Below are 26,420 nucleotides of genomic sequence, written 5' to 3'. Positions count from 1 at the left end.
TTCCTTCCGTTCCTTTCACACAGCATCTCGTGCAAAGCTCTCTATGTTGAACACCATGTCTAAGATTAGAGGACAGGTGAAGAGTCCAGGTTATCCACAGGCAGAGGGGCTGCTGGGAGAATGCATGGCAAAGTATGGCAAAGAACTCGGAGAGGACACAAACTTTGGTGGGTTTACAAAATGAGTGCAGCTTTTGAAACCTCCGAGATTTTGTTTGTGATTCTCTTGCTAACCATATGTACAAAACAACCGCATGTGTGTCTGTAGGTGGTGCTCTAGTTGATGTTGGTGAAAGTATTAAGAGGCTAGCAGAGGTGAAGGATTCGTTGGACATTGATGTCAAACAAAATTTCATTGACCCTTTACAAGGCCTGGCTGACAAGGACCTAAGAGAAATACAGGTTTGCTTACATTCTCTGTCTCACACACATATATAATTAAAAAATACCTGTATAATTTTTATATGACGCCCACATTCAAAGAAAAAATTTGCAAAAATTGTGCCGTTAGGGGTACAACAGCTTGTCATTGGGGCAGTACCTTTAGAGTAAAGTTCATAGTAGTATCTTAAGGGTACATATTACTGCTATAAGGCAATAATATGCACCTTTCAGCTGTAGATAAGGTACAAAGATGTCCCTTCAAGGGTACTGCCCCAGTGACAAGCTGTTGTACCCTAAAGATGCCATTTATGCACATTTTGTTATTGAAGGTGCAGATAAACAAGAATTAAATATCTGCAGTTTGTTTTGATTTAATGATGAGCTGAAGAGTAATAACCTCTGTACCATAAAGTATTCCTTTTCCTTCTGGAGGAACAAAATTTATATTTAGAGTTCATTTCCTTAACTATGTTTCATGTGGTCAATTCCACACCAGTAGTATTAAAATGGAGATTTTCCCTCTTTCTCAGCACCATTTGAAAAAGCTTGAAGGACGCAGGCTGGATTATGACTATAAGAAGAAACGTCAGGGGAAAATTCCAGATGAAGAGGTCAGGCAGGCTCTGGAGAAGTTCCATGAATCTAAGGAAGTGGCTGAGATCAGCATGTACAACCTTCTGGAAACTGATGTAAGGATTTACCATCTGACAACTTGATGTTTCATTTGGTGTTTTTTTTGTGTGTGTTTTCTGGGGGGTTGTGAGAATCCTATTAGCAGCACTGAATAAGTCAGTGTTTGTCTGGAACACCTTGTCTTACTGATTTTTTTACCAACTGTCTCTATCTTAAGAACTTTTGGCAAAGGCTGTCGTTTTAGAATTAGCAGTATTGAAGATTAAACTTTTTCTGTCCTTTTTTGACTCCAGCCCATCTGTGGGGTCAAGACAGGTAATCCAATAAAGCTGTAGTGCAGCCAAAGGATAAAAATCCTCTTGCTTCATGGCTGTAGCTTTTATCTGATGTTTTATGAAGATGTCAGAGTGCCATCTATTGGTTGAAAATTACCATAACTTGATGAGGGAATAAACATCGGCTGGTGGAGTCTATGGAAAAAGACTATTTTAATGCCATCAAGTGCTAGATGTAAAGTAATACACTGAAGACAGTATGGTACAGTTTTAAACCATAGTAAACCTTTAGTGTGAACAGCTAGCAGAGCTCCCAGTCTAAATATAGCAGTCTAGTGAGACTCGTGTGAACTCAAGGCCTCAGAAATTACTCATTAACTAGGCTATTTGCTTATGAATGTTGTTGTGATTTCCCAGTGTTACCATAAGCGTAGATGTGCATGAGAGCATATTTATATATTTAATGTTTGTGTGTTCTTGTGCAGATCGAGCAGGTGAGCCAGCTGTCATCACTGGTTGAGTCGCAACTGCAGTACCACAAACAGACTGTTCAGATCCTGGATGAGCTTTCTGACAAACTCATAGACAGGTGTGTATGTGGGCACGTGAAATTTGCAAAGCATGTGTGTTTGTTCTTTGTTCTGTCGAAGAAGCAATATATGACTCTTATTTAACCAACCAGGATGAAAGAAGCTCAGTCACGTCCTCGTAAAGAGTATGTGCCCAAGCCCAAGCCTGTAATTGACTTTGGAGACACCAACGAACAGTCAAACGGTGGCTTCACCCCGGCATCTGTTCCACCCATGCGCAATGCAGGTAAGACCAGATAATTTACCTGCTTAACACAGTCATAAAATGCCCATTTTACCAATTTAGCTGTTCCTGGATGAGGATATATGATCTTCATTACATTTGAGGAAATGCCTTGGACTTGAGGCTTGTGAGAGAAAGGCACATTGTGCTTTGTGCAGTTGCGGCCCGGTGGCAGGGTGTGATGAGACCGCCTGTGCGTGTGGCGGGATAGGCAAGACAAATGGACAGCTGTCAGCTGCTCTCATCGTCAGCCAGTGACCCTGTTCTGTGTTCTCTTCCCATTACGTCATCAGAGCCATACCGCCAGTTTGGCAGAATATCCACGTGGAAACCCAGATTGCGTGAGTCAGAGAGTGCGTGGCTCTGTATGTGTTTGCATGGGAAAGTTTGTGTGTTGGGGGTGTAGGAAAAGTTTGGGAAGGTGCAAGAATAAAAGTAGGAATGTGCAAAACTGCACATTGTTCGGTATATAATCATTATATTTTACCAGATATTGGATATTTAATTGTGCATTTTCATGTCCAATATTTGTAGACATTTAATTGCTCTAAAAAATGCATTTAATGCTCATTTAAAGATAATTTAATGACACTGTTGAATGTAATCATTAGCTAATCTCAAAATGAATATCCATTTTACATAACTGTACATTAAAATGTTGTATACGAGTAACTTTTGAAATTTCTAATTTAATATCTAGTTATTTTATTTATTTATTTTTTGTAGACAGGACATTATAGAATTGATTAGGCCATTTATCAGTTATCAGGCATAAAATAATTATGGGCTTATCAAATCAACTTGAATTTTAATGTCGTTACATGTCTGGCATTTTTATATGGAGGAGAACCAAATAAGAATGTGGGGGGAAGTTACCCAACAGCACAACAGCTACAAAAATGTGCACATCATAGCAGCCAAAACAAAGGGGCAAGCAAATATACCATAGTTGTTGGTTGAATTTGTTTTCTGTAACTCCACTATTGGTGGTGGGGATGATAATTTTGATGTAATGCCTCTTAATTTCACTTCCATTGATTATTTACATCTACTGTAGATGAGTTTCTATAGCTGTGAAAATGTGATTTATAAAGTTCATGAAAGGTTCAGCTCTTCATTAAATGGTAGTTCATTGCACTGACGAACAGCAAACTACAGGTTGTGTGTGTCTTGTTGCAGGGTATGTGTGCTGGATGCGTATGTAAGAGAGGGCGACTTTATGAATATCTGTGTGTGTGTGTGTGTGTGTGTGTGTGTATAAATGTGCGCATGTGTGTTGGCCTCAAGCACAGATTGCTGCTCCACCTAACAGAGTGATCCCCTGCTACAGACTGAAACTGGAGGTCTTCTGTCACATGACTACAGACCCAGGCTTTGGCACCCGACCCCTCACTAAAACAGAGCATCTCGTCCTAACCCAAACGGTTGTAGTGAGATTAAAACGGTGTTAAACACTAACACATATTTCACTCCATGACTGGCTTGACAGACAGATTAACATTTTGATTTACTGCTATGAAACACTGTTATTTTTATCGTCATTTATATACGACTATAGTTCAGTGATTTTATTGTGTGTTTTTGTCTATTATGTATCTATAATTGTCTATCTATCATTTCTATATGGCTTTATTTTAATTTCCATTTTAGTTTTAGTCATTTTAGTATTTCAACTTAAACATATCTATTTCAGTCGGTTGTCATGTCGATGTTTTCATCTGATATTTATATTTTATTTCAAATTTTTCAATTACTGAAAACAATTTTAATCATTATAGTTAACAAAAACAATACTGCTATTACGTATTAAAAGTGTTTAGTGCATTTCATTTAAAATTCTACAATTTTTTTTTTTTCAAATATGATAAAATATTAAAAAAATATTTTTAAATGTTTATTTTTTTCCCCCAAAAAATGTCAAATTTGTATTTTCTACAATTACGTTTGGGTGTGTATACATATATATGACATTTTAAAGTTAATAATTTCTTTAGGACTCTAATCCTTGTCTTATTTGTTTCCCAAGAATGTCAGATATTTGACCCATGAGGATGTAATAGTTAAATTATTGTTATAAAACCAACAATATGTTTCCTTTTTAGCTTTTACTTCCTCCACTGTATACTAACATCCCTTATTCCCAAAATCCCACCTTAATATCCCATTCTCCATCTCTCCTTTTAGCAGCGGAGCAGCCGTGCTGTAAAGCTCTCTATGACTTCGATCCGGAGAATGAAGGTGAATTGGGCTTCCACGAGGGTGACATCATCACTCTGACCAATCAGATCGATGAAAACTGGTATGAAGGTATGCTGCGTGGCCAATCTGGATTCTTCCCTCTCAACTACGTGGAGGTGATCGTTCCTCTGCCACACTAAGAGGTCTTCGTTGAGGAAAAGAGGGGAGAGCGAGAAAGAGCAATAAAAAAAGTGAAAAGGAGAAAGCTGGAGGGAAGTGAGGTAGGGAGAAAGGAGCCAGCTGAAGTCATCTTGGTCTTCATCCTCACCACATTGTTGCCGTTGATCCAAATATACCTGTACTCTGGCACTTTTACACATCGATTTATTTTTTGAAGGAGGGAACTTTGGGAAATGATGACCTTTCACATTCCAGGACTGACTGACTGACCGGTTGACTGACGTATGGACGTTATTATAACCTGGTCCTTAAGTTAACATTTCAGACACACTAACTCACTTCATTGTCCATGTCTTTTAATAATGTCTCATACTTTTGTGCTGCATTAACTAAAAGGAAATGACTACACACTATGATATCCCTGTGGTGAAATTATCATGTTTTTAAAGAGTAGACAGGCTATTCTTAATCAGTACAAATTCTCAATTGTTGGTTTGTGAGAAGTTGCATTTTACTCGACTGGTCCCCTTGCTGCCCCTGCTGGTCAGGCTGCGACATTGACCTTCCTCAGATTAAGGAGAAACTGCCTTGTATCTGTGACAAACACGTGAGCACTGTGGGGCTGTGTGTGCAATGTCCCAATGTGCAGCAATCTTGAGCCACAGACCTGTAGAAAGGAAATAGTCCTTTTGTACGCTCCATAAATGTAACCTTTTTCTATAGCTATTTGTCATCTAATATTTTTTTCATGTATATTTTTACAAGAAATTAGACGCTGAATTGCACCTTGGATTATGTCGTAAAGGTGAGCTAAAACACCTAAGGGATGTGTTTAGTCAGGTAGAGAGGGTTTTACTGCACTACAACCGTTTTGAAACACTTTGTGCCCCCCTTACAACTTCTAACTCACTAAGGGCAGCAGACAAACCATTTACACACTGTTTTCTGAAGGAAACACAGCCAAATAATTCTTCTTCTGGCAGCCTGAATAATAGTCTTCCTCTCTCTTTCTCCTCTTGATGTCAGTTTACGGTAGTCTCTACATCTGATGCTGCTGGCAGTGTCCCGTTATTTCAGGTGTGTATATGTGGGCGTGGTTAGGGTGGATGTTGGCTCATAAGCCCCATATTAAATTCTAATTAACACCGAATGTTTTGCTATTTTAATAAAAATCTTCCCATCTTCAGAAATGAAGGGATGGTGCTACATCTCTTGCTCTCTCCCATCACTTGCAATGTATTTTTAGAGCTTTAAAAGTGATTGAAGATCTAGTTTCTTCATCACTCGGTGTTCCCTAGTTTTTAGGATGTTTTTTCAAATACTGTTCTGTCACACTCCATAAAAGCATGGACCTACACACCCTCCACCCCGACTCCCAAGTCCTGTCTGTATAGAGCACCCATGTGTCCTTTTCCTCTCAGCATCTGTTTACATGTTTTGTCCACGGTTTGTTTTGCTCACCGTAACAGACCGTAGTAGATGTGCTGAAGCAGACAGGCTACGATCACCGTTTCAATGTGAAAGGAAGGGTTTTAGTGCCTTTTCGATGGCAAGAATGGATCTAGAACACCAAACAAAATATTAATTATGATTTTCTAGCTAATATGTAGTTTCTGTCTGGCCTTTTTCTTTATTTACGAAGGGCTTGTTGGTATTTGACATGAGCTGTGACCAGATGTACAAGCATGTGTACAGATGTGCCTTTGCAACACTACAAGTTTAAGAAAACAACAAATGGGTTATTTCTGTCTAATTGAACGTGGCTACCAGAATGATTTACATGAAAATAAATCATTCTGGTACTGCTCTTTTTAGTATTATATTTTTTTATATATGCATACAAAACCATTCAACCTTTTTTATGAATGTTTTTTGCATGTTAGCTTAATAGCAGACTGATGTATGTTGTAGTTTTAAAGTCTCCTCTTTCAGATTTAACTGCATTATACTGTTATTCTTAAATATCCCAAACCCTAAATATTTGTATCTTATTGTGTCATCTCGTCTTTAAGTAAATAAATTCAAGAAAGTACTCCATTTGTTTCACTTGTGTGAGTATGAACTGTTTCTTTAATTGTATGGTAAGAAAAACATTGTTATGAGGTTAGAAGCCAGAAGCAAACGGAATCGGCACATTTAATTTGTTCCAGTGTATATTTTAAGGTATTCAGCAGGTAAAAGGCATTGTTCCCATATTGTGTAGTCAACATGGCACAAATCTAACCACACAAACAGATAAATCCTAGCCAAAAGAGAGAGAGAGAACTCAATTACCCAGCTTCTTCTCTTTCCTAACTACCCACCAAACGTTTCTACCACAGAGGAAGACAAGTTTCACAGCACAGATATGGCAGAATCGTATAAACCACAGCCAGTGATACAGACCTAACAGTCCTAAAGGCAACAGTTTGAACGGAAGCATATATGATATATCCTCCATGAAGGCATTTCATATACAGTATAACAGTGCACAGACGGTAATGCACAGGGCGGGAGGTCCCAAGTCAACAGTTCTACAGCGTAACACAAATGCACAGACGTAAACTGCTCCGGTCACTGAGTGCTGCGCAGCTGGTTGTACACATGCTCCAGAATCTGTGCGTACGCCTGGTCTTTGGGTGCGTGGCCACTCAGAGAAGCCTGAGGATGACAGAAAATTTGAATTTCTTTAAATACTGCTAGTCAGACATATAGTCATGCTTTGCTGCAAGATGATCGTTAAAGATACCAACTCTGCATAATGGGTAGAGACAACTTTTAAGACATTTGCAGGTTGATTTTTCTGGAAAGTATAAACTGAAGTATGGTAGCCCGTTTCCACTTCCAAATAAAAAAAGTCATTTTGACTTTCTTTTTCTTGCAATTCTGAGTTTACATCTTGCAATTCAGTTTTTTTTCTGCCATGTAATAAAAATGGTAATTGTTACACTAGCTCAAAATTCATCCTTTTTTTTTTTTTGCAATTGCGGGTTAATATCTCTCAATTCTGAGTTTATATCTCATTATTCTGCATTTATATCTCGCAATTCTGACTTTTTCTTTTTTTAGAACTGCAAGAAAAAAAAAGTCTGAATTGTGAGATGAAATTGCAATTACCTTTTTATTTTTTTATCCTGCAGCAGAAAGAAGCTTCCATAATTAAGTCTGTGCATATGCAATTTAAATGTTTGATTTCAGTCAGACTAAGGCAATCATTTCTTTCTAAAATGTCAAGTAAAAGCTTTAGTTCTTCTGAAATGACATCAGATCGATTTTTGAAATTGATGCTATCAAAAAATTGTATATCAACCAGTCTGACATAGCAATACTGTCTCTAATGTGACTTTGGACTGTCCTCATTGTTGACAATAGTGGCATTGGAATTACACACTTTACCTTAATGTTAATTGTAAATCATGAAAATGTATATTGTTTTGTTTGTTTGTGTATGTATGAAGGAGAGAAATTATAGCAGACCTTGATTTTGTCGAGTACTGAGGAATTAGGACTCCACATCTGACTGAACTGCACAAGGTCAGGAGCAGACCGATAAAACTCCACCAACAGCATCTATACACAGAGATATAAAAATAAAACGCATATCGGTCTAAGCTTCTCATAAGACTTCATACTGATTAATTCTACAGGATGTAATTTAGACGCTTTAATCTAATCTAGACTGAGGTGTTATCTATAGCTGCAGGAAACTGAAGTGACAACCAGTGATTTGCTTCAAAAGCTATTATTTCTGAACCATGCTGAACTATAGAAGAGATTGAAATCCCTGCTTTCCCAAAATGGACATTGTTGCATAAATTTAGGATGTTAGTTATTATCGTACCATCTCATTGAGTACATCTGTAGTGAGGAAGTTGTCTTGCACGTATGTGACCTCTACCGCCACTGGGATGCCGTAATCATTGGGTCGTTGCTAAGCGGAAGAAGAAAATAAGAGCAAGCTAATATTTTGGCATCAACAACAAAAAAAATGTCAGTAAATGTTTAAGAACAGTTACCTCAGGAGGGGGAACTACCCAGAATGGCGTGATGGTGGAGGCCACACCTTGGTTGCCATGGTAATAGGGTCCTATAATTGGTGGACAATGAAAAGAAAAGACATAACAGATCTTTCAATAAAATACAGGCTGTGTTGCGTAATAATCATCTGGGAAATCCATCACGCACCACAGATAATCCCCAGACAGGGCTGGAAGCCATTACTGCTGCCTTGTAGGCGGAGCTGGTGATCCATCTGTGAATCTATGTCCTGCAGAGACGGAAGGGCGGGGCCTCGTGGGTGACTGTGATACCATCCCACCAATGACAGCCCCCGCATGAAGAGATTTTGGCAAATCTGCAACACCGTTTTAATAAGGTAAACTGCTCAGACTATGTTACTTCACTAACAAAATGTTTTTTTGCAGATTAACCTCTTCTTCAACTGCTGGAGCGGCGTCTTTATCTGCCAGCCGTGTACGGCAAGGGAACGCCCTCAAGACTGTAAGCACTGAGGAACATGAAATATACATTGAGTGTTTATAACCTCCAAAGTTTGTACAGCAGTTAAAAAAATGATCACCCTTACACTGGGTGTTAGTGTCCCATCGGCCCCCTAAATACCCCACCACCTCACTTGTGGTCAGGTGACAGTGAAAATCCTATGAATAGAGGAGAGTAAAAAGGTTTATACTGGCTTCAACTGTTGACACTCTATCATCAGTATTGACTTTACTCTTTATTGTAAAATCATAAATTCATGAGCACTTCATACCATTAGCAGCAGAACATTGCTGGACACTGCTACATTAAAAGGCTGGAAGCGGTTGATCGCAGAAAAGGCAGACAGTTCAACGAGAGTGTGAGGATCCCTGTCAAGACAAACACAGGAATACTCAGGTACACATTGTTTTAGAAGAATAAAATGACTTTTCTGTTTCATTTATATTTAAAATGTAATTTATTTATGTGGTGGCACAGCTGAATTTTTAACATGCTATTACTCCATTCTTCAATGTCACATGATCCTCCAGAAATCATTCTAATATGCTGATTTGGTGCTCAAAAACCATTTTGTGTTGTTATCAATGTTAAAAACAGGGCTTTCTGTTTCCATCAGTGTTTTTCTGCCTCAACTCAGAACCGAACAATTAGGCTTAAGGGCCTCAGGCAGGTAAAAGAAGGTGCAATAAATGTTGTTTAAAACTCTAAAACTGTCGTATAAAAAAGAAACATTATATTTGTAACGTAATAATTACCTTGCAGCATCTCTAGTGCCAAGAGTGCAATACCTGACTGGAATTCTTTCTCTGTCTCTCCTCTGCACCAGGCTAATGTCTGGAGAGAAAAAAAACAACAAAGAGGAAATAACATATATAAACAGGCCAAGTCATGCCTTCTCAGGTGTCCTGTTTTGATATGAAGAGTCTAGGTGATTGTGAAGAGTGGAGATGTTTCCATGTTTATGTAGATGATGACATACCGTGCAGCTCAGGTTTGGACTTTTTATTCTTGTCCTCTACTAGCATGGTCGTTTTCCCTTCCTCTTCGTCATCATCTCCCATCTCATCATCCTCTCCTTCACTTATCAGACTCTGAGGTAAACAAATCAAATCATACACCAACTGCTGGCTGCACTGTGATTGTTTATATTTATTGTAACTGATTTATAACCTTTTATGTTCTTGGTTACTATTATTTACATTTTGCAACATCTTTCTTTTCTTTTGACTAAAGGTCTTTGCACGCCGAGTACGAAATTCTCGTCCGATATTTTCGCAAATTAAAAAATACGACTTCACGTTGTGTAAATTACGTTTACACACTGCCTCCGAAACTTCCGTCCGTCATAAAATTTTTTTGGATCAGGTTAGATTTTCTGCGTTTTCTCATCTGTAGCAAGCATTCTGATAGGAAATGATGACGCATATGAACATTTCGGTCTCAGTGTGCAAGAACCTTAAGTCATTTTTCCTCCATTGCTCACCATGTCGGCACTGGGCTGGTATTTGTGTAGCCAGGTGGTTTTGTACTGGACCAGTTTCTGTCCCCGGTAGCGCACCGAGGCCCAGCCACAGCCAGACTTCTTGGCCGGGTTCACCAGACGCTTGCAGTGTGTTGCCCAAGCGCTTGGAGAGTTAAAGATCTGCCCAGTCTCCACCCAACGAATCTTCCCATCATTCAAAAGATCTCCAACAAACGTTTTACCCTGTGGAGAGACAGACAGAGTCAATGTAATGTTAATGTAATGTTTTTTTTATGTAAATCGGTTTATTTCAAAACATCTTTATTTTAATTTAATTTTTTCTACTTTTCTACACTATTTTTTCTGTAAAAACATTTATACAGACCCCCCTCCACTCTCTTGGCCCATTTTTTACTAGCTTTGGGTGACCAGATTTTCATTAATTGGTGAACTAAGTGGTAATAGCCCTAATGATGTAATTTCTGGACAGTACCAGGTAGTGTATGGACAGAATGCCATCTCCAGGCTCCACAAGCCCGTCCTTTAAGAGGACTCTCAGTGTGATGCCTCTCCTGGTCAGGAGGGAGCCCCTCCCAGAGGAGGCCCTAAGGTCTGCATCTTCGGCCCCGCTCAACTCCTCATCCTCTTCATCCGCTCCTTCCTCGACCACCTGAGGAGATGAGGGTGGCTCAGAGCCTGAAGACAATGAACAGACAGAAATACTGAATTAATTCAGGCAAGAATACATCATGCATATTTATAATGCAATTTTAATATTAATGAGGTGAAGTCATATCTAAATCCTTGCAAAGAGAATAGACATCTATTCTTTTATTCAAGGAATTAAAAGAAAAATTCACATTGGTTGAATGGAAAATTGAATTTAGTTACATTTGACAGTTTTCGGTCTTTAGATCAAGTTTTCAAATGCAATCTCACAAACTTGTACATCGTAAAATTATAATGTCCTTTAAACAAAGTCTTTACTCGGGACTCTAGACTCGTATGTGGGGAAATATGTATTTTATTGTGGGACAAAAAGGTAAACATCAGGGAATCAGCGAGCGTCCGCTGCCATCTCCATCTCCATCTGATAAGCTTTTTTCGGAAATTGAAACAAAACGGTTCTGATAATGTGTCGAGAAACGGTTCGTCCTTACTGTGTTTTGTTCTCGCTCCTCTCCGCAACCCCGCGGCCTAGTAATTATTAATTTCAACCGCTTATTAAAAAATCACTAATTTCTTTATTCTCACCCATTTCGCGATAATCGTTGGAAACGCTTTGCCCTGAGACTGCTCCACAGACTGATGCGATGTCTTTATTCCGCCACTTCAGTTCAGTTCAGCGTTGTTAATGTAACACTTCTGTGCGGACACTCGCCACCAGGCTGTTATTCAAAAACATAAAATGAAGGCGTGTGTGCGTCTGCAGTCTAGTTTCCTTGTGTAGTGTTTCTTTAATGTCAATACCCCTCCCCTTTCTCCCTCCTACCCGTCCTTGTCATTTACTCCCCTTTATAAATTAGCGGTGTTTGTGGTGGTAGTCTCCAGCGCGGGGGGTGGATGTGTTTTGCATTGCTGTTACAACGGAAGCATTACTCGCGGAAATATTACACGGAAATTGGCAGCCATTGTTTGCCATTTTTCTGTTCATATCAGTTTAGATACAGTTTCTAATGGCCCTGGACCACGGTCAAATGAGCAGTCGACTGGGACCCAGCAGTGGACAGATGGTTTGTTTGGGGGGGATTATGCGTAAATAATATAGGATTTACGGTAATGAATGGAACGCAGTGTGTTATTCTCACCGCTAGATGTCATCAAAGAACGACGTATTATTCCAGCGCATACAGAAAAACTGAACTGTCAACAAATGTGACCCTGGACCACAAAACCAGTCATAAGGGTACATTTTTTTAAATTGAGATGTATACATTATCTGAAAGCTGAATAAATAAGCTTTTCATTGATGTATGGTTTGTTAGGATAAGACCATATTTGGCTGAGATGCAACTATTTTAATATCTGGAATTGAGGGTGCAAAAAAAAAATCGCCTTTAAAGCGGTCCAAATGAAGTTCTTAGCAATGTAATATGTACTAAATATACATATTACATTGCTAATATATATAAATATATCAAATATATATTTATGGTAGGAAATTTACAAAATATCTTCATGGAACATGAACTTTACTTAATATCCTAATGGTTTTTGGCATAAAAGATCTATATTTCATATATAACCTATAATCTTGACCCATACAATATATTGTTGGCTATTGCTATGGCAATAGCCCACCAAACCTGAAATGTTTAAAGGGGTCATATGATGCGATTACATTTTTTCCTTTCTCTTTGGAGTGTTACAAGCTCTTGGTGCATAAAGAAGATCTCTAAAGTTGCAAAGACTAAAGTCTCAAATCCAAAGAGATATTCTTTATAAAAGTTAAGAGTCAACCACGCCTACCTAAAACCGCTCGTTCTAACACGCCCCCCACATGTCTATGTCACTGTGTGGCGATTCAAAAGCGAGTTTTTTGGGCAGTGTAGAGTAGCACTTGTTGTTTGTCATTTCTCCGATCACAAATGCAGACATGGTTTTATGTTACGCTCCGGCCGGACAGGGCATCACAATATGGAAAGAGGCATAACATTTCCGTCACACGCTTGAGGTATTCGGCCAATCATAACGCACTGGATAGCTGGTCAATCAGAGCACACCTCGCTTTTTCAGACCGATGAGCTTTGTAAAAATCGACGCGTTTCAGAAAGGCGGGGCATAGAGGAGAAACAATAATGTAAAGTATGTTGAAAATAATGTGGTTTTTTTTTTTACCTTAAACCGCATAAACACATTTCATTACACAAAATAATGTTCTTTTTAGCAGCATCATATGACCTCTTTAAGATAAAAGAAAAAAAATCTGTTTAAAATATGCTATCCTAAATCAAACCTCAAACTGCTTCAGACACGCTAAACACATACTATATTTATTTCAAACAATATTATCATAACCCCTTAATGACATGTATCAGGTTTTCCAGAACAACCTCTGCGAATCTAATGGTAATCTACATACATTACTGTACAGTGACTTATATTTGACCTACTTTTGTCATTTTTGTAGCTTCTTTAAGGAAAAACATTGTGTTTCAGATGTCATGATTGTTGCATCAATTATGTAAATAATGGACAAGACCGTCTAAAGAAGAAGCCAGCAGTAACTGATTATATGGGTATATATATATATATATATATATATATATATGTGTGTGTGTGTGTGTGTGTGTGTGAGAGAGAGAGAGAGAGAGAAAAACAGTGATATACAAATTAATTGTAAATATATAAAATATAGCCTATTTGTTTCTATTTTACACACACACACACATGCGCAAAATACTATTATATAAAATTGTATGTGTGGGTGTGTTTTGTGTTATTACTATATTATAAATAAAGTGAATAATACCATTAAACATTATAATACATTTTATAAATTTACAAATGTAAATTGTTGTACATACTAATGCACATCTTTACCAGATTTACAACAGAATTGTGTGTGTGTGTGTGTGTGTGTGTGTGTGTGTGTGTGTGTATATATATATACACACACCCAATATAATACATCTGGTAAAGATGTGTATTAGTAAGTACAAAAATGTATATTTAAAGCATGTTGTTTAAATGCTGAAAATGTTGTTTAAATGCTTTAAGCATTTAAACAACATTTTCAGATACAGGGTGAGTGCTGTAAATATGTATGAGAAGTCTTGGGATAACCCCAGATTGCGAAACCCCTTGAGTTTCTGTAACAGTTACAATTGAAAGAATTACAATTTGTTGTTTTCAAAGCGTCCATTTATCGGAAGCGTTTTGGAAATGGGCGTTACTTTCAAAGGAGTATTTCCCCATATGCTTACGTCTACATGACCAAGGGGTGGATATTTGTGTGCTGCTGTCAGCTTTATGGTTCCTCACAATAGGCGGGACTTTTGTGCCTTCCGGCAACCCTCGAGAGCACCTGACTCACCTGTGTACAGGTAAGGAGTGGGGGAGGAGCATGACAGCACGTAGACCTCTTCAAATAGGCATTTGACGACGGCCGTGTTACCTCTAGTCCACAAGCTTTCTCTTCATCACCAACTTTTTATAAAGCTTTAGCACGTGAACTCTATTATGTAGGCTATTTGAACGTTTAATAACGCATGAAACGCGCAGGTGGACATTGAAGCGTCTTCTTTCAAACACTTGAACGGTTTTATAAGAAGTTTGCCGTTGACGGGAGTGTAACTTATGGCTGCAGCAAATCGCTTTAAACGAGTGAGATCTCAACTGCCATCATGCTATTACGAGGGCTTTCTGGAAAAGAAATCAATCAAAGACAAGGTGAGTCAGTGTGTTTATGTAGCCTACACGTACGATCCTAAAGAGGAATTCCAGCTGGATTATCTAAGGTGTACCCCAAAAACCTGGATCCAGTTTAGGGTTTAAAATGTTGTCAGCAGGGTTATTTTCTTCTACACCTGTACCTGTATCTTCATCATGTGTATAGTTTAAATGGTTTGGGTTGTTATACAAGTGCAAAAAGTAAAAAGCCTTTTCCTTTCGAAACGATACATGATCGGAGGCTTAAGTTTAATCAATTTGTGTAACCCATTTTGCCATTTTTCATTAGATGTTACCACTTAATTTGAAATAAGTCACTGGTTTGCATAAAAAGAATGAGCTCCGCTAGTTATGCAATTTACTGTGCTTCAGTTAGAGTTTAGCAGTGTGAACCATCTTATCATAACCATTGTTGTAATCTTCTACTATGTCACACATTACTTGTGTTACTGTAAATTTTTAATCCGCATTTATCAGTTTTTCTGTAGGATTATCCCTCTCTAAATGGCACAATCAACAGTCATTTGAATTCTTTCATGGTTAATCTTCAACATATAATATTTGGTGTCTTTAACTTCTTAAATATTGAAAATTATTTATATTTTTATATATGTATATATATATATATATATAGTTTTCTGTTGTACTTGGAAATATGCATCCTAAATTGCAATGACACATATTGTTTGATTTTTTTTTTAACCCATAATGCGACCCCCTGCCCTTTGTTGGAAATGTGCATTTTTAGCATTAACACAGCATGTTCTGTGAAATGCTTTACATTTCAGTGTGAGTAAATAGTAAATACACCAAATATAAAGATATGACCAGACACTATGTTCTATGAAATGCTTTACATTTCAATGCAAGTAAATAGTAAAGACAATAAAGATGTGACCAGTGATCCTGAAGAAAACAGGAGAGGTTTCCTGTGGCCATCAAAGCAGTGTTACGCAAGGGTCTGTCGCAACATGGAAACTCTTTTCCTACAAATGTGAAAATGTCAACAAAAAAAATGGTCTGGTGACATATTTGTCTGCAGATCCAACACTACCGATAAAAGATTTGCATTTGTTGAATATGTTTTTAGTTAAGATTTTCTTTCATTTAATATATCAGGTCTTAGCTTACATCCAGCTGGTAGAGGTCATCACCACTAACCCATTTGTGAACATTTGCGCTTTTATTTGTTCATTGGAGGGTAAATATTTTGCATTGTGACTTATGCTTTAATTTGACCATACACATTCCTGATAGTTTAGGATCATAACTAATATAAGATCATTTAATTTCATGTCAACTGGTTAAAATTACTATAAAACAACCATGCCTCTGGGTCAAGTCTTGTTTTTGAAGTGTTTATTATGAAGAAAATAATTTTCCATTGTATTCTTTATGCTTGTAATTCTTTAAAAAAAAATGCAGTTTGTGAAAACACTATATATCTACACAATATGGGATATTTTCAGTAGTTATTCATTATTATTATTATTATTATTATTTTCAGAAAATTTATTTATTTTCAATAAACATTTATTTTTCTTTGCACAGATGGGTCGTAAACTCTGGACCAGTTTATGTGGCAATTCACTCTTTTTCTACAATAGCACCAAAGACAGTGTTGTAAGTGATTTTTACAAGCTGCCTTTTCAATGTAATCTTACAACATAGCTGCTAGAAAATAATTTCAATGTGTGTGTGCATTTTCTAACATGTAGATTTGCATAAAGGTATTCAAATGCAAGCTTGCAGGCCTGAAAGCTGTTTGATTCTGTACTGTATATGTTTGTCTATATACCGATTATTAATGCATCAACTGTTTGCTTGTGCTTGTGAATACAGTATATAGAGAAGCTGGAGCTCTCTGATCTCGTCTCTGTATCAGATGACTGCTGTCGCGACCGAAACCTGGACGCTGCTAGATTCACTCTGCACATGAAAAATGAAGATATCAAAATGATTGTAAGGACTTCTCCCGTCTCTGATCCTTTTATGTAAAACGAACTCTAAAAAATAATCTTGACTTTGATTTCACTGCAGTACACTTACAGCTGTTTAACCCCCGAGTTATTGAAATCTGATAATGCACACAGTTACCCATGATGCTTTTTCCTCTGTTTTCTCAGGCCCCCAGCCTTGAGGCTCGAGAACTGTGGAAAGGCTTCATGCTCTCAGTTTCAAAGGTTAGTTGTGCTTCTGAAAAACACTTGAAGTGTATAATGAGGTCTAAAATCTGTTCAAAAATTTGTGAAAATTTTAAATTTCCCCCCATTTTTTCATGTAACAAAGTTTGAGGATTTTAAATATTATTGATATATTTAGAATTTTATCGAGGCCTATTTGCCAAGTAAACCCACTTTGCTAAAGTGAAATTCTAAAGACATCACTAGAAATATGAAGGTAAAATATTTAGAGGATGTCTCCTCATATGCATTTACACTACAACTATTAAATAACTAGTTATCAAATAACGCTGCGTTTGTTCAGACGAGGCACATTGACTGTGCCTTTTTTATGGCTTAAGTTTTATTCATGTATAAAGGCAGTTGTGTTTTTTTTACTAAGCATATTCCTTCACTCCATAAAACATAAATGTTTCAAGCTTTCATTAACTTTCATACAAGACAGTAAATTTGAGAAAATCATTTACAAAATAAATTCAAAAAGTTCTTGTAAAATTGCCAGAGCTGAAACAGTGCTCTTTCATTATGAATATGGTTTGCATGAACACACTGGTTGAGAACTAGTTTGTTCAGTAGCGTGTAATAATACTTGTCATTCCATTCTAGACGAAACTCGTAGTTTTGGTTCTCTCTTTTTCTGACTTAATGAATGCTGGTATTGTTTGTTTGTATTGATTTAAAGTTGAATATTTGACTGTTGAGACACACGTTCCCCACAGAGCAGGACAGCCAGAGTTTTGCAGCAAATAATTATGTTTATATAGTTTAATATAGGTTTAATAGGCCAAATTTATACTATTTTTATTTTTTCCTCTCAGCATTTGCTGAGACTGATAATGAGAATGGCGAGAAAAGTCTGCATTGTCCCAAAGTCCCTTCGCCTACTCCTCCAGTGCCACCCCCAAAACCAGGTAATGCATCTTCAATCATCTTAATGCGCAAATACATACTGTTAATGAACTTATATACAATTTTGAACATATTGTATTGACTTTAATTAAAGGCAGCGGCTATTTGCACTGTGTAAATAGCAATTAGATTCTATTTACACTAAGTGCAAATAGCATATTTTCTTAGCGATAGATGCTATTTACACTAAGTGAAAATAGCAGTATTTTTAACGATATGCTATTTACACTAATTGCAAATCGCTATAAATTCTATTTACACTGTTAAAACAGCAAGCTTCTCTGCTATTTATACTACTTATTGCAAATGGTAGCAATTATCTGCACCTCAGTATTGTAGTAGATTATAAAACAGTACGCAATAATAATGTATTGAGTGTAAATTATCATTTTAATTAAAATTATTAAATGGATTATATAAATAACCTTACGGGGACAATAAAGCCCTCCCCACACCTACCCTAACACTACACGATACTTTATTTTCAACTTTTTGATAATTTCCTTAATTTTTATTGAAAATAAATGCCTTTCCGATGCGATATGAGATTTGAAAAGGGAGAAAAAAAGTTCGGCAAAAGGTGGGTTCGAACTCGGGTCGATTGCGTCAAAAAGCACGCGCCTCAACAGCTAGCTATTGAAACTGGTGTGCGATGAGCGTTTTTTCTCAGTCTTGACCACAGTCTATGGTCTTGACTATCCCAATCAGACGTTGGTTGGCAGAGTTAGTGTAAATAGCCTCTGCCAAGAAGGCGGGCTATTTGCACTTAGTGTAAATAGACACTCCGTTAATTTAAACTGACAGCTCTGCTCTTAGAAGTAAATTAGACTGATGCCAGAGCTGAAACAGCTTTTTCACTATGAATGTGGTCTCTTTTGCATAACAAAACACGTTGGTTGAGATGCAGTATGTTTGATAGCGTGATCTAATACTCATTCCATTATTGTTTAAACTGGTGGATTTGTTTCTCTCTTTTTCCAATTTAATGAATGCTGGTATTGTTTGTCGATCGCCGGATCGACTTTCACCGTGGACGAAGCGGAGTCCAGCGTCACATGTGGTTGCCGCAGGCATCACAATATGGTAAGGGTACGTAACATTTCCGTCACACGCTTGAGGAATTCGGCCAATCACAACGCACTGGATAGCTGGCCAATCAGAGCACACCTTGCTTTTCAGACCGATGAGCTTTGTAAAAATCTACGCGTTTCAGAAAGGCGGGGCATAGAGGAGAAACAATAATGTACAGTATGTGGAAAATAATGTGTTTTTTAACCTTAAACCGCATAAACGCATTTCATTACACCAAATACACAAAATAATGTTCTTTTTAGCAGCATCATATGACCCCTTTAAAGTTAGACGATTGAGACGCACATTCTCCACAGAGCATGACAGACATTAGAGATTTACAGCAAGTAATAGAATATAACATAAATAAAATTATTTTTATTATTTCAATGCAAGGTAAGCAGTCTTAAGAGAAGCAATTGGCAACATCATGTGGGCCAGTTTAATAGATCTGATATATACTATTCATATTTTTTTTTTCTTTTTTAGCATTTGCTGAGACTAATAATGAAAATGGTGAGACAATTGTGCAATGTCCCAAAGTCCCTTCACCTACTCCTCCAGTGCCACCCCCAAAACCAGGTAATACATCTTTAAATCATCTTCAAGCACAAATACATCTAATGAACTTCTCTATCATTATAAACGTATTGCATTGAGTTTAATGAGTGTCTAACTTAAGCTGACAGCTCTACACTTAGAAGACATGAAATGTAGTGTAACTCTTTTGATTTGCATGATCAGTCCCAAACAATCAAAGATCCAGTTCCGAGCCAAACACCTACATCAATGTCTCAAGTGAGTCCTTATACACACTTTAGAATATCTGTAAATTGAGAGTTTTGCAGATGATTTACTTTGATTAGTTGTTTTAAATTGTGTTTCTAATGCATGTTGTTGATCCTCGATTACTGTATGTTTGTGTTTTGCAGATGCTGGAGAGTATGAGGTGGATCATGCAGCATGTTCTCCACCTCCTGTCCTGCCACGTCTTCCAGGTAACACCAACAGATAATGTCCTATATTTCTAATTAAATACATAATAATATATACAAAGCACAATATACATTTCCATTTAAAAGTTTAGGGTTGGTAAGGTTTTTGTAATGGAAAAAAAATTAATACTTTTATTCACACATTAGACATTAAATCGGTCAAAGATTTGGACAGCAAAGTTGTAAAATAGTTCTGTTTTAAATAAATGCTGTTCTTTTGAACTTTCTATTCACTGAAGAAAAAAAAACACACTGTTTCCACAAAAATATTAAACACGTTCTAACAACACTGATAATAAGAAATGTTTCTTGTGCACCAAATCAGCATATTTGAGTGATTTCTGAAGGATCATGTGACACTGAAGACTAGAGTAATCATGCTGGAAATTCAGCTTTGCCATCACAGGAGTACATTTTAAATGCATGAAAATAGAAAACACTTTATTTAAAATTGTAACAGTATTTCACAGTAGTTTCGTAATAGCACTGCTGTTTTTGCTGTGTTTTGATTAAATAAATGCAGCCTGAGTGAAAGAGGCTTTTTTCAAATACATAAAAAATCGTATCGATCCCAAAGTTTCAAATGCAAATATACAAATATATAAATTTCCTCTATGAAATGATACTGTGTCATTTGTTATGTTCTGTTAACACTTTACAGTAAGGTTCAGTTTAAGTATACGTCTGTTAATTATGTCTGGTTTGATATTAATATTAACTATAATTATATAAATTATATAATATATATATATATATATATATAATATATAATTTTAATTAATAATAATAAAAATATTGTTTATTACTGGATCATTCTGATGGTGGTATTTTGTTTTAGCAGGGCGATATTTGCCTCATCAGAATTCAATGCCTCCAGATCTAATCAGCAGTTCAGGTGAGTTCAGTTTGAATTGTTTTTGAGAGATTGTTGTCTGGGCTGAAATACTGATATCTTGAGATCCGAGATTGTTTGGGTGAGGGTGTTCCAATGATGCACTGCAAGTTTGACGTCTCTTTGGTGCTACTATACTACACACTTAAATGTCCACAAATAAATGTCTCAGTGTTGTGATCACTTCCCTAATGTTGTTTTTCAGATCTCTTGTCACTGCTTTTCATTGAAATTGTTAAAGGCATCTTAATGTTTTCTCTTTTAATGTAGATGTTGAAAGGAAACCTTTGGTACCTTCTGGCTACCCTAAAAAAAGTTCCCGAAGCAACAGCTTGTCAGGCATGCCTAACAATATTCCCAAGTGTCAGCAACAACATGTTGACATAAGTAAGAACAATTTTCTTGTTTTTGTGCCACTATTTCACTCTAAATCTTTTACTTTCAATTTGATATCTTATCTAACTTTTTTTTTTACTCTGACACAATGAATCAATCAATCCAATTCAGCCATGAATCAGATTGACTTGGTTCCGAGTTCAAATGTTTCACTGAAAAACTGTTGACTGAAAAGGAAGATTATTAACTACTATTGACTTAAATTGCAGTTTCTTACCCAAAACTACCAAATGACTTTAGAAACTTTGGAATATAGGGAGTATACTTTTATGAAAATTCACATGTTTTATGTCCTTTATTAAAACATGAAAGCTCCAGCATTATTCAAATTTATTTTGCATTCCAGCGAAACAGTCATACAGTTTTGGAAAAACGGATAAGACGACAGAATTTTCATTTTTGGGTGAACTATCCCTTTCAGAGAACAGCAATGTGGCAGAAAAATGGCTGTCTTCTGTCATCTGTAATATGTAATTGCAGCAGGCATACAAAAAAGTCAAGTTTGGTAAATATTTGCATCAAGAACACTGAAAAGTACCTTTCTGGGTGACAGATCATGAACATGGACACACACACACACATCATTGATCGTGCACAACCAAATGGTTTGTTAAACCTGCCTCCATCCTCTTCAGATGCTGGAACTGCTGAATGAATACATTCTATAAAAGGCATTTGACTTCTATGAATTAGCTTAAGATTATTGTGCTACTCTGATACTAACTGCAAGTTTAAAAAGTATACGGAAGCAGCTACTGTAGCAGAATTCCAGACATATAATTAAAACCATTCAGTGTGTAAATATAATACAGTTTCGTCTGAGATTTCAAACCATAACACCAACATGCTGCTGTTGCATTGAAATAACTGTTCAAATGTGGCTCAAATACTGTGATTCGAATGAACAAATGCTAAAAAAAAGCAACTTTTGGCCCTAGTGATATACACATGAACTCAAGGCTATTAAAGCTCTTTGCATGTTGAAATAGAGTAATACCCCATCATGTCTGAATTCAGGACACTGAAAGGCACAGGATCCGGATCAGTGAGCTAAAAGGAATGAGGAAAGGAATCTAGAGCAGCTCTCCCCTTGGGCTGGCAAGACATACTGATGATAGGAAGAGCCTCCAGGCTTGTGTAAGGGTTGCCAGGTGTTCTCCAAACCTGTGCGTACGTGTAGCAGTTCTAGAGTGAAGTTTGATTTAAGTAAGGCTGGCATTAGAGCTGCTTGTATTACTGTTTCGCTTCTGACCGCTCAGCACAATGATGGGTACCTGGAGGCCCGTCTGCACTGAGAAACTCCCATTCCACACCTACAGGGGACGAAAGAGAATCTCAACGTCACCGCCATCTTTATTTAAAAAACATTTTATCTGAAAGACACAGCGTCTCTCTGTCATGCTGCTTCAACACTAACTGCGGTTACTGAAACCACGCCGTCTTTCTTTGCGTGAACATTTGGGCGGCATTATGCTAATATTTCCACATAGTGAGGTAGATATGTGGGGGCGTGTTAGAACGAGCCGTTTTAGGGGGGCGTGGCAGAGTCTTAACTTTTATAAAGAATATCTCTTTGGTTTTGAGACTTTAGTCTTTGCAACGTCAGGGATCTTATCTATGCACAATCAGCTTGTAACACTCCAAAGAGAAAGGAAAACTTGAAATCGCATCATATGACCCCTTTAATTATTTTTGTGGTGAAATGTTGTGTATAAGTGGTTTGACTGCACCGTTTCCCTTAAATGTTCGTCTAGTTTGAATTTGCCGCTTGCTCGCAACTGCTGTCTTCACGGAAGCTATGAAGTATTTCGAAATATTTCAACTCAAATCAATATTTCGCGTCTAATTATTTACTTATGTGGCAAGTAGCCGTGTAATAAGCGGTTGTTATCTCAGAATAAACCCCGACAGGGTGATCAGGACCCCGACGCGAAGCTTACTTAAACACTGCGTCGTCAGTGTTGGTATTGTGTCAGACATTTGCACTTAACATTATATGAAAATCAAGCTCAAATGGAGTTAACAAGTTTTTTGACCAGCGAATGACGGAGATCTGTGTTTTGTCTGTCAATAGAACGGCAAGTGCATCGCATTATATGCTTTCATCAACTTTTACAGGTTATATGACGTTTATTGTGGCTATATGGGTGCTTAGTTTTTCTTGTTGTTTAATACACTTGGCCAAAATCTCATGATATAAATGATGAAGCGCGATATGCACAGGATAATTAAAATGTACAAAAAGTATATTGGCTACAACTAGATGGCAAATAGTTTGAGAATCCAATGGCGTTACGGAGTTTTATTATTAGTTAAATATTTGTAAAAACCCTCTAATTTTAAATAATAAGGAAATATAATAAGAGATATTACATTTGGATAAATTTTCATGGCACACCTGACTGGGCTAAGGTATGGCAACTGCCATACTCTGCCATACAGAAACGCCGCCGCCCCTGCTCTATACCCAGCTAACAATTTTTGGTTCCCAGAACGTTCCTGGAACGTTAGTTTTTGGTTCCCAGAACGTTAATCTAACATTCCCATAACGTTAGTTTTTGGTTCCCAGAACGTTAATCTAACATTCCCATAACGTTGACACTGAAAGGCACAGGATCCGGATCAGTGAGCTAAAAGGAATGAGGAAAGGAATCTAGAGCAGCTCTCCCCTTGGGCTGGCAAGACATACTGATGATAGGAAGAGCCTCCAGGCTTGTGTAAGGGTTGCCAGGTGTTCTCCAAACCTGTGCGTACGTGTAGCAGTTCTAGAGTGAAGTTTGATTTAAGTAAGGCTGGCATTAGAGCTGCTTGTATTACTGTTTCGCTTCTGACCGCTCAGCACAATGATGGGTACCTGGAGGCCCGTCTGCACTGAGAAACTCCCATTCCACACCTACAGGGGACGAAAGAGAATCTCAACGTCACCGCCATCTTTATTTAAAAAACATTTTATCTGAAAGACACAGCGTCTCTCTGTCATGCTGCTTCAACACTAACTGCGGTTACTGAAACCACGCCGTCTTTCTTTGCGTGAACATTTGGGCGGCATTATGCTAATATTTCCACATAGTGAGGTAGATATGTGGGGGCGTGTTAGAACGAGCCGTTTTAGGGGGGCGTGGCAGAGTCTTAACTTTTATAAAGAATATCTCTTTGGTTTTGAGACTTTAGTCTTTGCAACGTCAGGGATCTTATCTATGCACAATCAGCTTGTAACACTCCAAAGAGAAAGGAAAACTTGAAATCGCATCATATGACCCCTTTAATTATTTTTGTGGTGAAATGTTGTGTATAAGTGGTTTGACTGCACCGTTTCCCTTAAATGTTCGTCTAGTTTGAATTTGCCGCTTGCTCGCAACTGCTGTCTTCACGGAAGCTATGAAGTATTTCGAAATATTTCAACTCAAATCAATATTTCGCGTCTAATTATTTACTTATGTGGCAAGTAGCCGTGTAATAAGCGGTTGTTATCTCAGAATAAACCCCGACAGGGTGATCAGGACCCCGACGCGAAGCTTACTTAAACACTAGTGTTGGTGTGTTGGTATTGTGTCAGACATTTGCACTTAACATTATATGAAAATCAAGCTCAAATGGAGTTAACAAGTCAGCGAATGATCTGTGTTTTGTCTGTCAATAGAACGGCAAGTGCATCGCATTATATGCTTTCATCAACTTTTACAGGTTATATGACGTTTATTGTGGCTATATGGGTGCTTAGTTTTTCTTGTTGTTTAATACACTTGGCCAAAATCTCATGATATAAATGATGAAGCGCGATATGCACAGGATAATTAAAATGTACAAAAAGTATATTGGCTACAACTAGATGGCAAATAGTTTGAGAATCCAATGGCGTTACGGAGTTTTATTATTAGTTAAATATTTGTAAAAACCCTCTAATTTTAAATAATAAGGAAATATAATAAGAGATATTACATTTGGATAAATTTTCATGGCACACCTGACTGGGCTAAGGTATGGCAACTGCCATACTCTGCCATACAGAAACGCCGCCGCCCCTGCTCTATACCCAGCTAACAATTTTTGGTTCCCAGAACGTTCCTGGAACGTTAGTTTTTGGTTCCCAGAACGTTAATCTAACATTCCCATAACGTTAGTTTTTGGTTCCCAGAACGTTAATCTAACATTCCCATAACGTTAGTTTTTGGTTCCCAGTTGGTTAATCTAACATTCCCATAACGTTAGTTTTTGGTTCCCAGAACGTTAATCTAACATTCCCATAACGTTAGTTTTTGGTTCCCAGAACGTTAATCTAACGTTCCCCTAACGTTAGTTTTTGGAACGTTAATCTAACGTTAGTTTTTGGTTCCCAGAACGTTAATCTAACATTCCCATAGCGTTAGTTTTTGCGATATTTAACGCGCATCTTATCAGTAAAGCCGGTTCTGTAATCAGCGGTAAATCTCCATCACCTGCGTGCTTTCACATTGAGCAGCATTAACTACAAAGAGCCGTTGTTCACTGACGAGCAGCGCAAAAAATTGTGCGAATATGAATGTGGTTTTGCGCAACAGAACCGGCTTTACTGATAAGATGCGCGTTAAATATCGCATGCGATTTATCGTGCAGCCCTAGTTTTTGGTTACCAGAACGTTATTATAACGTTCCCCTAACCTCTTTACTCCAATATGATGACCCTGCTGTACGTCAGTAATCATCCAGCACACTCGTGACCCAGGATAGTAGCATGGAAATGATCTGTATGGACGCCTAATCACTATTATAAAAACCACATCTTGTTTTTATCTATTGTTTAAGTAATAATCTGAGCACATCAACCATCATATGTAAAATTAAATCAGATTAAATCTGTCCATTAATATGTAAGATTACTGAGTACTTAGATTTTACATTTCTTCAGCACCAAATAAAAATGACTTCAACACAATGTATGGTTCATAAAATATGACATTTATTCACATATATATATATATATATATATATATATATATATATATTAAAAGAATACTTGACTTAAAGGGGTCATATGATGCGATTTCATTTTTTCCAATCTCTTTGGAGTGTTAAAAGCTCTTGGTGCATAAAGAAAATCTGTAAATTTGCAAAGACTATCGTCTCAAATCCAACGAGATATTCTTTATAAAAGTTAAGAGTCAGCCATGCGTACCTAAAACGGCTCGTTCTAACACGCCCC

The 26,420-nt window shown here is 37.3% G+C and overlaps 4 protein-coding genes across 6 annotated transcripts in view; 2 read left to right on the top strand and 2 right to left on the bottom strand.

The window, feature by feature from the left end:
* LOC107585850 (endophilin-A2-like) overlaps positions 1 to 6,818 on the top strand; it is a 30,731-nt gene extending 23,913 nt beyond the window's left edge. The window contains exons 4-10 of one of the 3 annotated variants that reach the window (XM_016273008.1): positions 24 to 167; positions 268 to 401; positions 914 to 1,072; positions 1,777 to 1,880; positions 1,974 to 2,107; positions 2,398 to 2,445; positions 4,289 to 6,818. In XM_016273008.1, the coding sequence (XP_016128494.1) occupies positions 24 to 167; positions 268 to 401; positions 914 to 1,072; positions 1,777 to 1,880; positions 1,974 to 2,107; positions 2,398 to 2,445; positions 4,289 to 4,482 (917 nt within the window). In that variant the 3' untranslated portion in view covers positions 4,483 to 6,818. The remainder of the gene's footprint in view (positions 1 to 23; positions 168 to 267; positions 402 to 913; positions 1,073 to 1,776; positions 1,881 to 1,973; positions 2,108 to 2,397; positions 2,446 to 4,288) is intronic. The other 2 variants (XM_016273010.1, XM_016273009.1) reach the window with 2 other exon arrangements.
* mpnd (MPN domain containing) lies at positions 6,520 to 11,975 on the bottom strand. Its single transcript, XM_016273007.1, has 13 exons — positions 11,658 to 11,975; positions 10,897 to 11,099; positions 10,425 to 10,646; positions 9,921 to 10,032; positions 9,697 to 9,775; positions 9,213 to 9,309; positions 9,027 to 9,099; positions 8,872 to 8,948; positions 8,627 to 8,795; positions 8,458 to 8,528; positions 8,283 to 8,372; positions 7,919 to 8,011; positions 6,520 to 7,102 (listed from the first exon to the last, which is right to left on the bottom strand). Exons 1-13 carry the CDS (start codon positions 11,659 to 11,661, stop codon positions 7,016 to 7,018), a joined length of 1,377 nt encoding a protein of 458 aa, XP_016128493.1. The 5' UTR covers positions 11,662 to 11,975; the 3' UTR covers positions 6,520 to 7,015.
* Positions 11,976 to 14,455: 2,480 nt separating this feature from the next.
* On the top strand, positions 14,456 to 21,896 carry LOC107585907 (actin cytoskeleton-regulatory complex protein sla1-like). Its single transcript, XM_016273088.1, has 11 exons — positions 14,456 to 14,795; positions 16,347 to 16,418; positions 16,638 to 16,757; positions 16,922 to 16,985; positions 17,797 to 17,889; positions 19,448 to 19,540; positions 19,703 to 19,756; positions 19,891 to 19,956; positions 20,792 to 20,848; positions 21,116 to 21,232; positions 21,877 to 21,896. Exons 1-11 carry the CDS (start codon positions 14,703 to 14,705, stop codon positions 21,894 to 21,896), a joined length of 849 nt encoding a protein of 282 aa, XP_016128574.1. The 5' UTR covers positions 14,456 to 14,702.
* Positions 21,897 to 23,850: 1,954 nt separating this feature from the next.
* The window catches only part of LOC107585848 (fibronectin type III and SPRY domain-containing protein 1), a 20,320-nt gene continuing 17,750 nt past the window's right edge, over positions 23,851 to 26,420 (bottom strand). The window contains exon 13 of the mRNA XM_016273006.1: positions 23,851 to 24,134. Coding sequence (XP_016128492.1) covers positions 24,024 to 24,134 — 111 coding nt within the window. The 3' untranslated portion in view covers positions 23,851 to 24,023. The remainder of the gene's footprint in view (positions 24,135 to 26,420) is intronic.

Source organism: Sinocyclocheilus grahami, unplaced genomic scaffold (assembly GCF_001515645.1).
Source record: "Sinocyclocheilus grahami isolate Dianchi unplaced genomic scaffold, SAMN03320097.WGS_v1.1 scaffold75.1, whole genome shotgun sequence".
NCBI classification, from domain to species: Eukaryota; Metazoa; Chordata; class Actinopteri; order Cypriniformes; family Cyprinidae; genus Sinocyclocheilus; species Sinocyclocheilus grahami.
The sequence above is the reverse complement of the archived record's forward strand: the minus strand, read 5'-3'. Positions and strand labels throughout refer to the sequence as shown.

What these genes read in the sequence shown, in the direction of transcription:
- mpnd (XM_016273007.1), bottom strand. An exon ending in ACCAGCCCAGTGCCGACATG is followed by an intron (nt 10,033 to 10,424) that starts GTGAGCAATGGA and finishes TGTTTACCTCAG; the next exon opens with AGTCTGATAAGTGAAGGAGA. An exon ending in CAGATGTACTCAATGAGATG is followed by an intron (nt 8,012 to 8,282) that starts GTACGATAATAA and finishes CTCTGTGTATAG; the next exon opens with ATGCTGTTGGTGGAGTTTTA.
- LOC107585907 (XM_016273088.1), top strand. Translation starts at nt 14,703, where the DNA reads ATGGCTGCAGCAAATCGCTTTAAACGAGTGAGATCTCAACTGCCATCA. An exon ending in AGTGCCACCCCCAAAACCAG is followed by an intron (nt 17,890 to 19,447) that starts GTAATGCATCTT and finishes TTTCTTTTTTAG; the next exon opens with CATTTGCTGAGACTAATAAT. An exon ending in AGTGCCACCCCCAAAACCAG is followed by an intron (nt 19,541 to 19,702) that starts GTAATACATCTT and finishes TTGCATGATCAG; the next exon opens with TCCCAAACAATCAAAGATCC.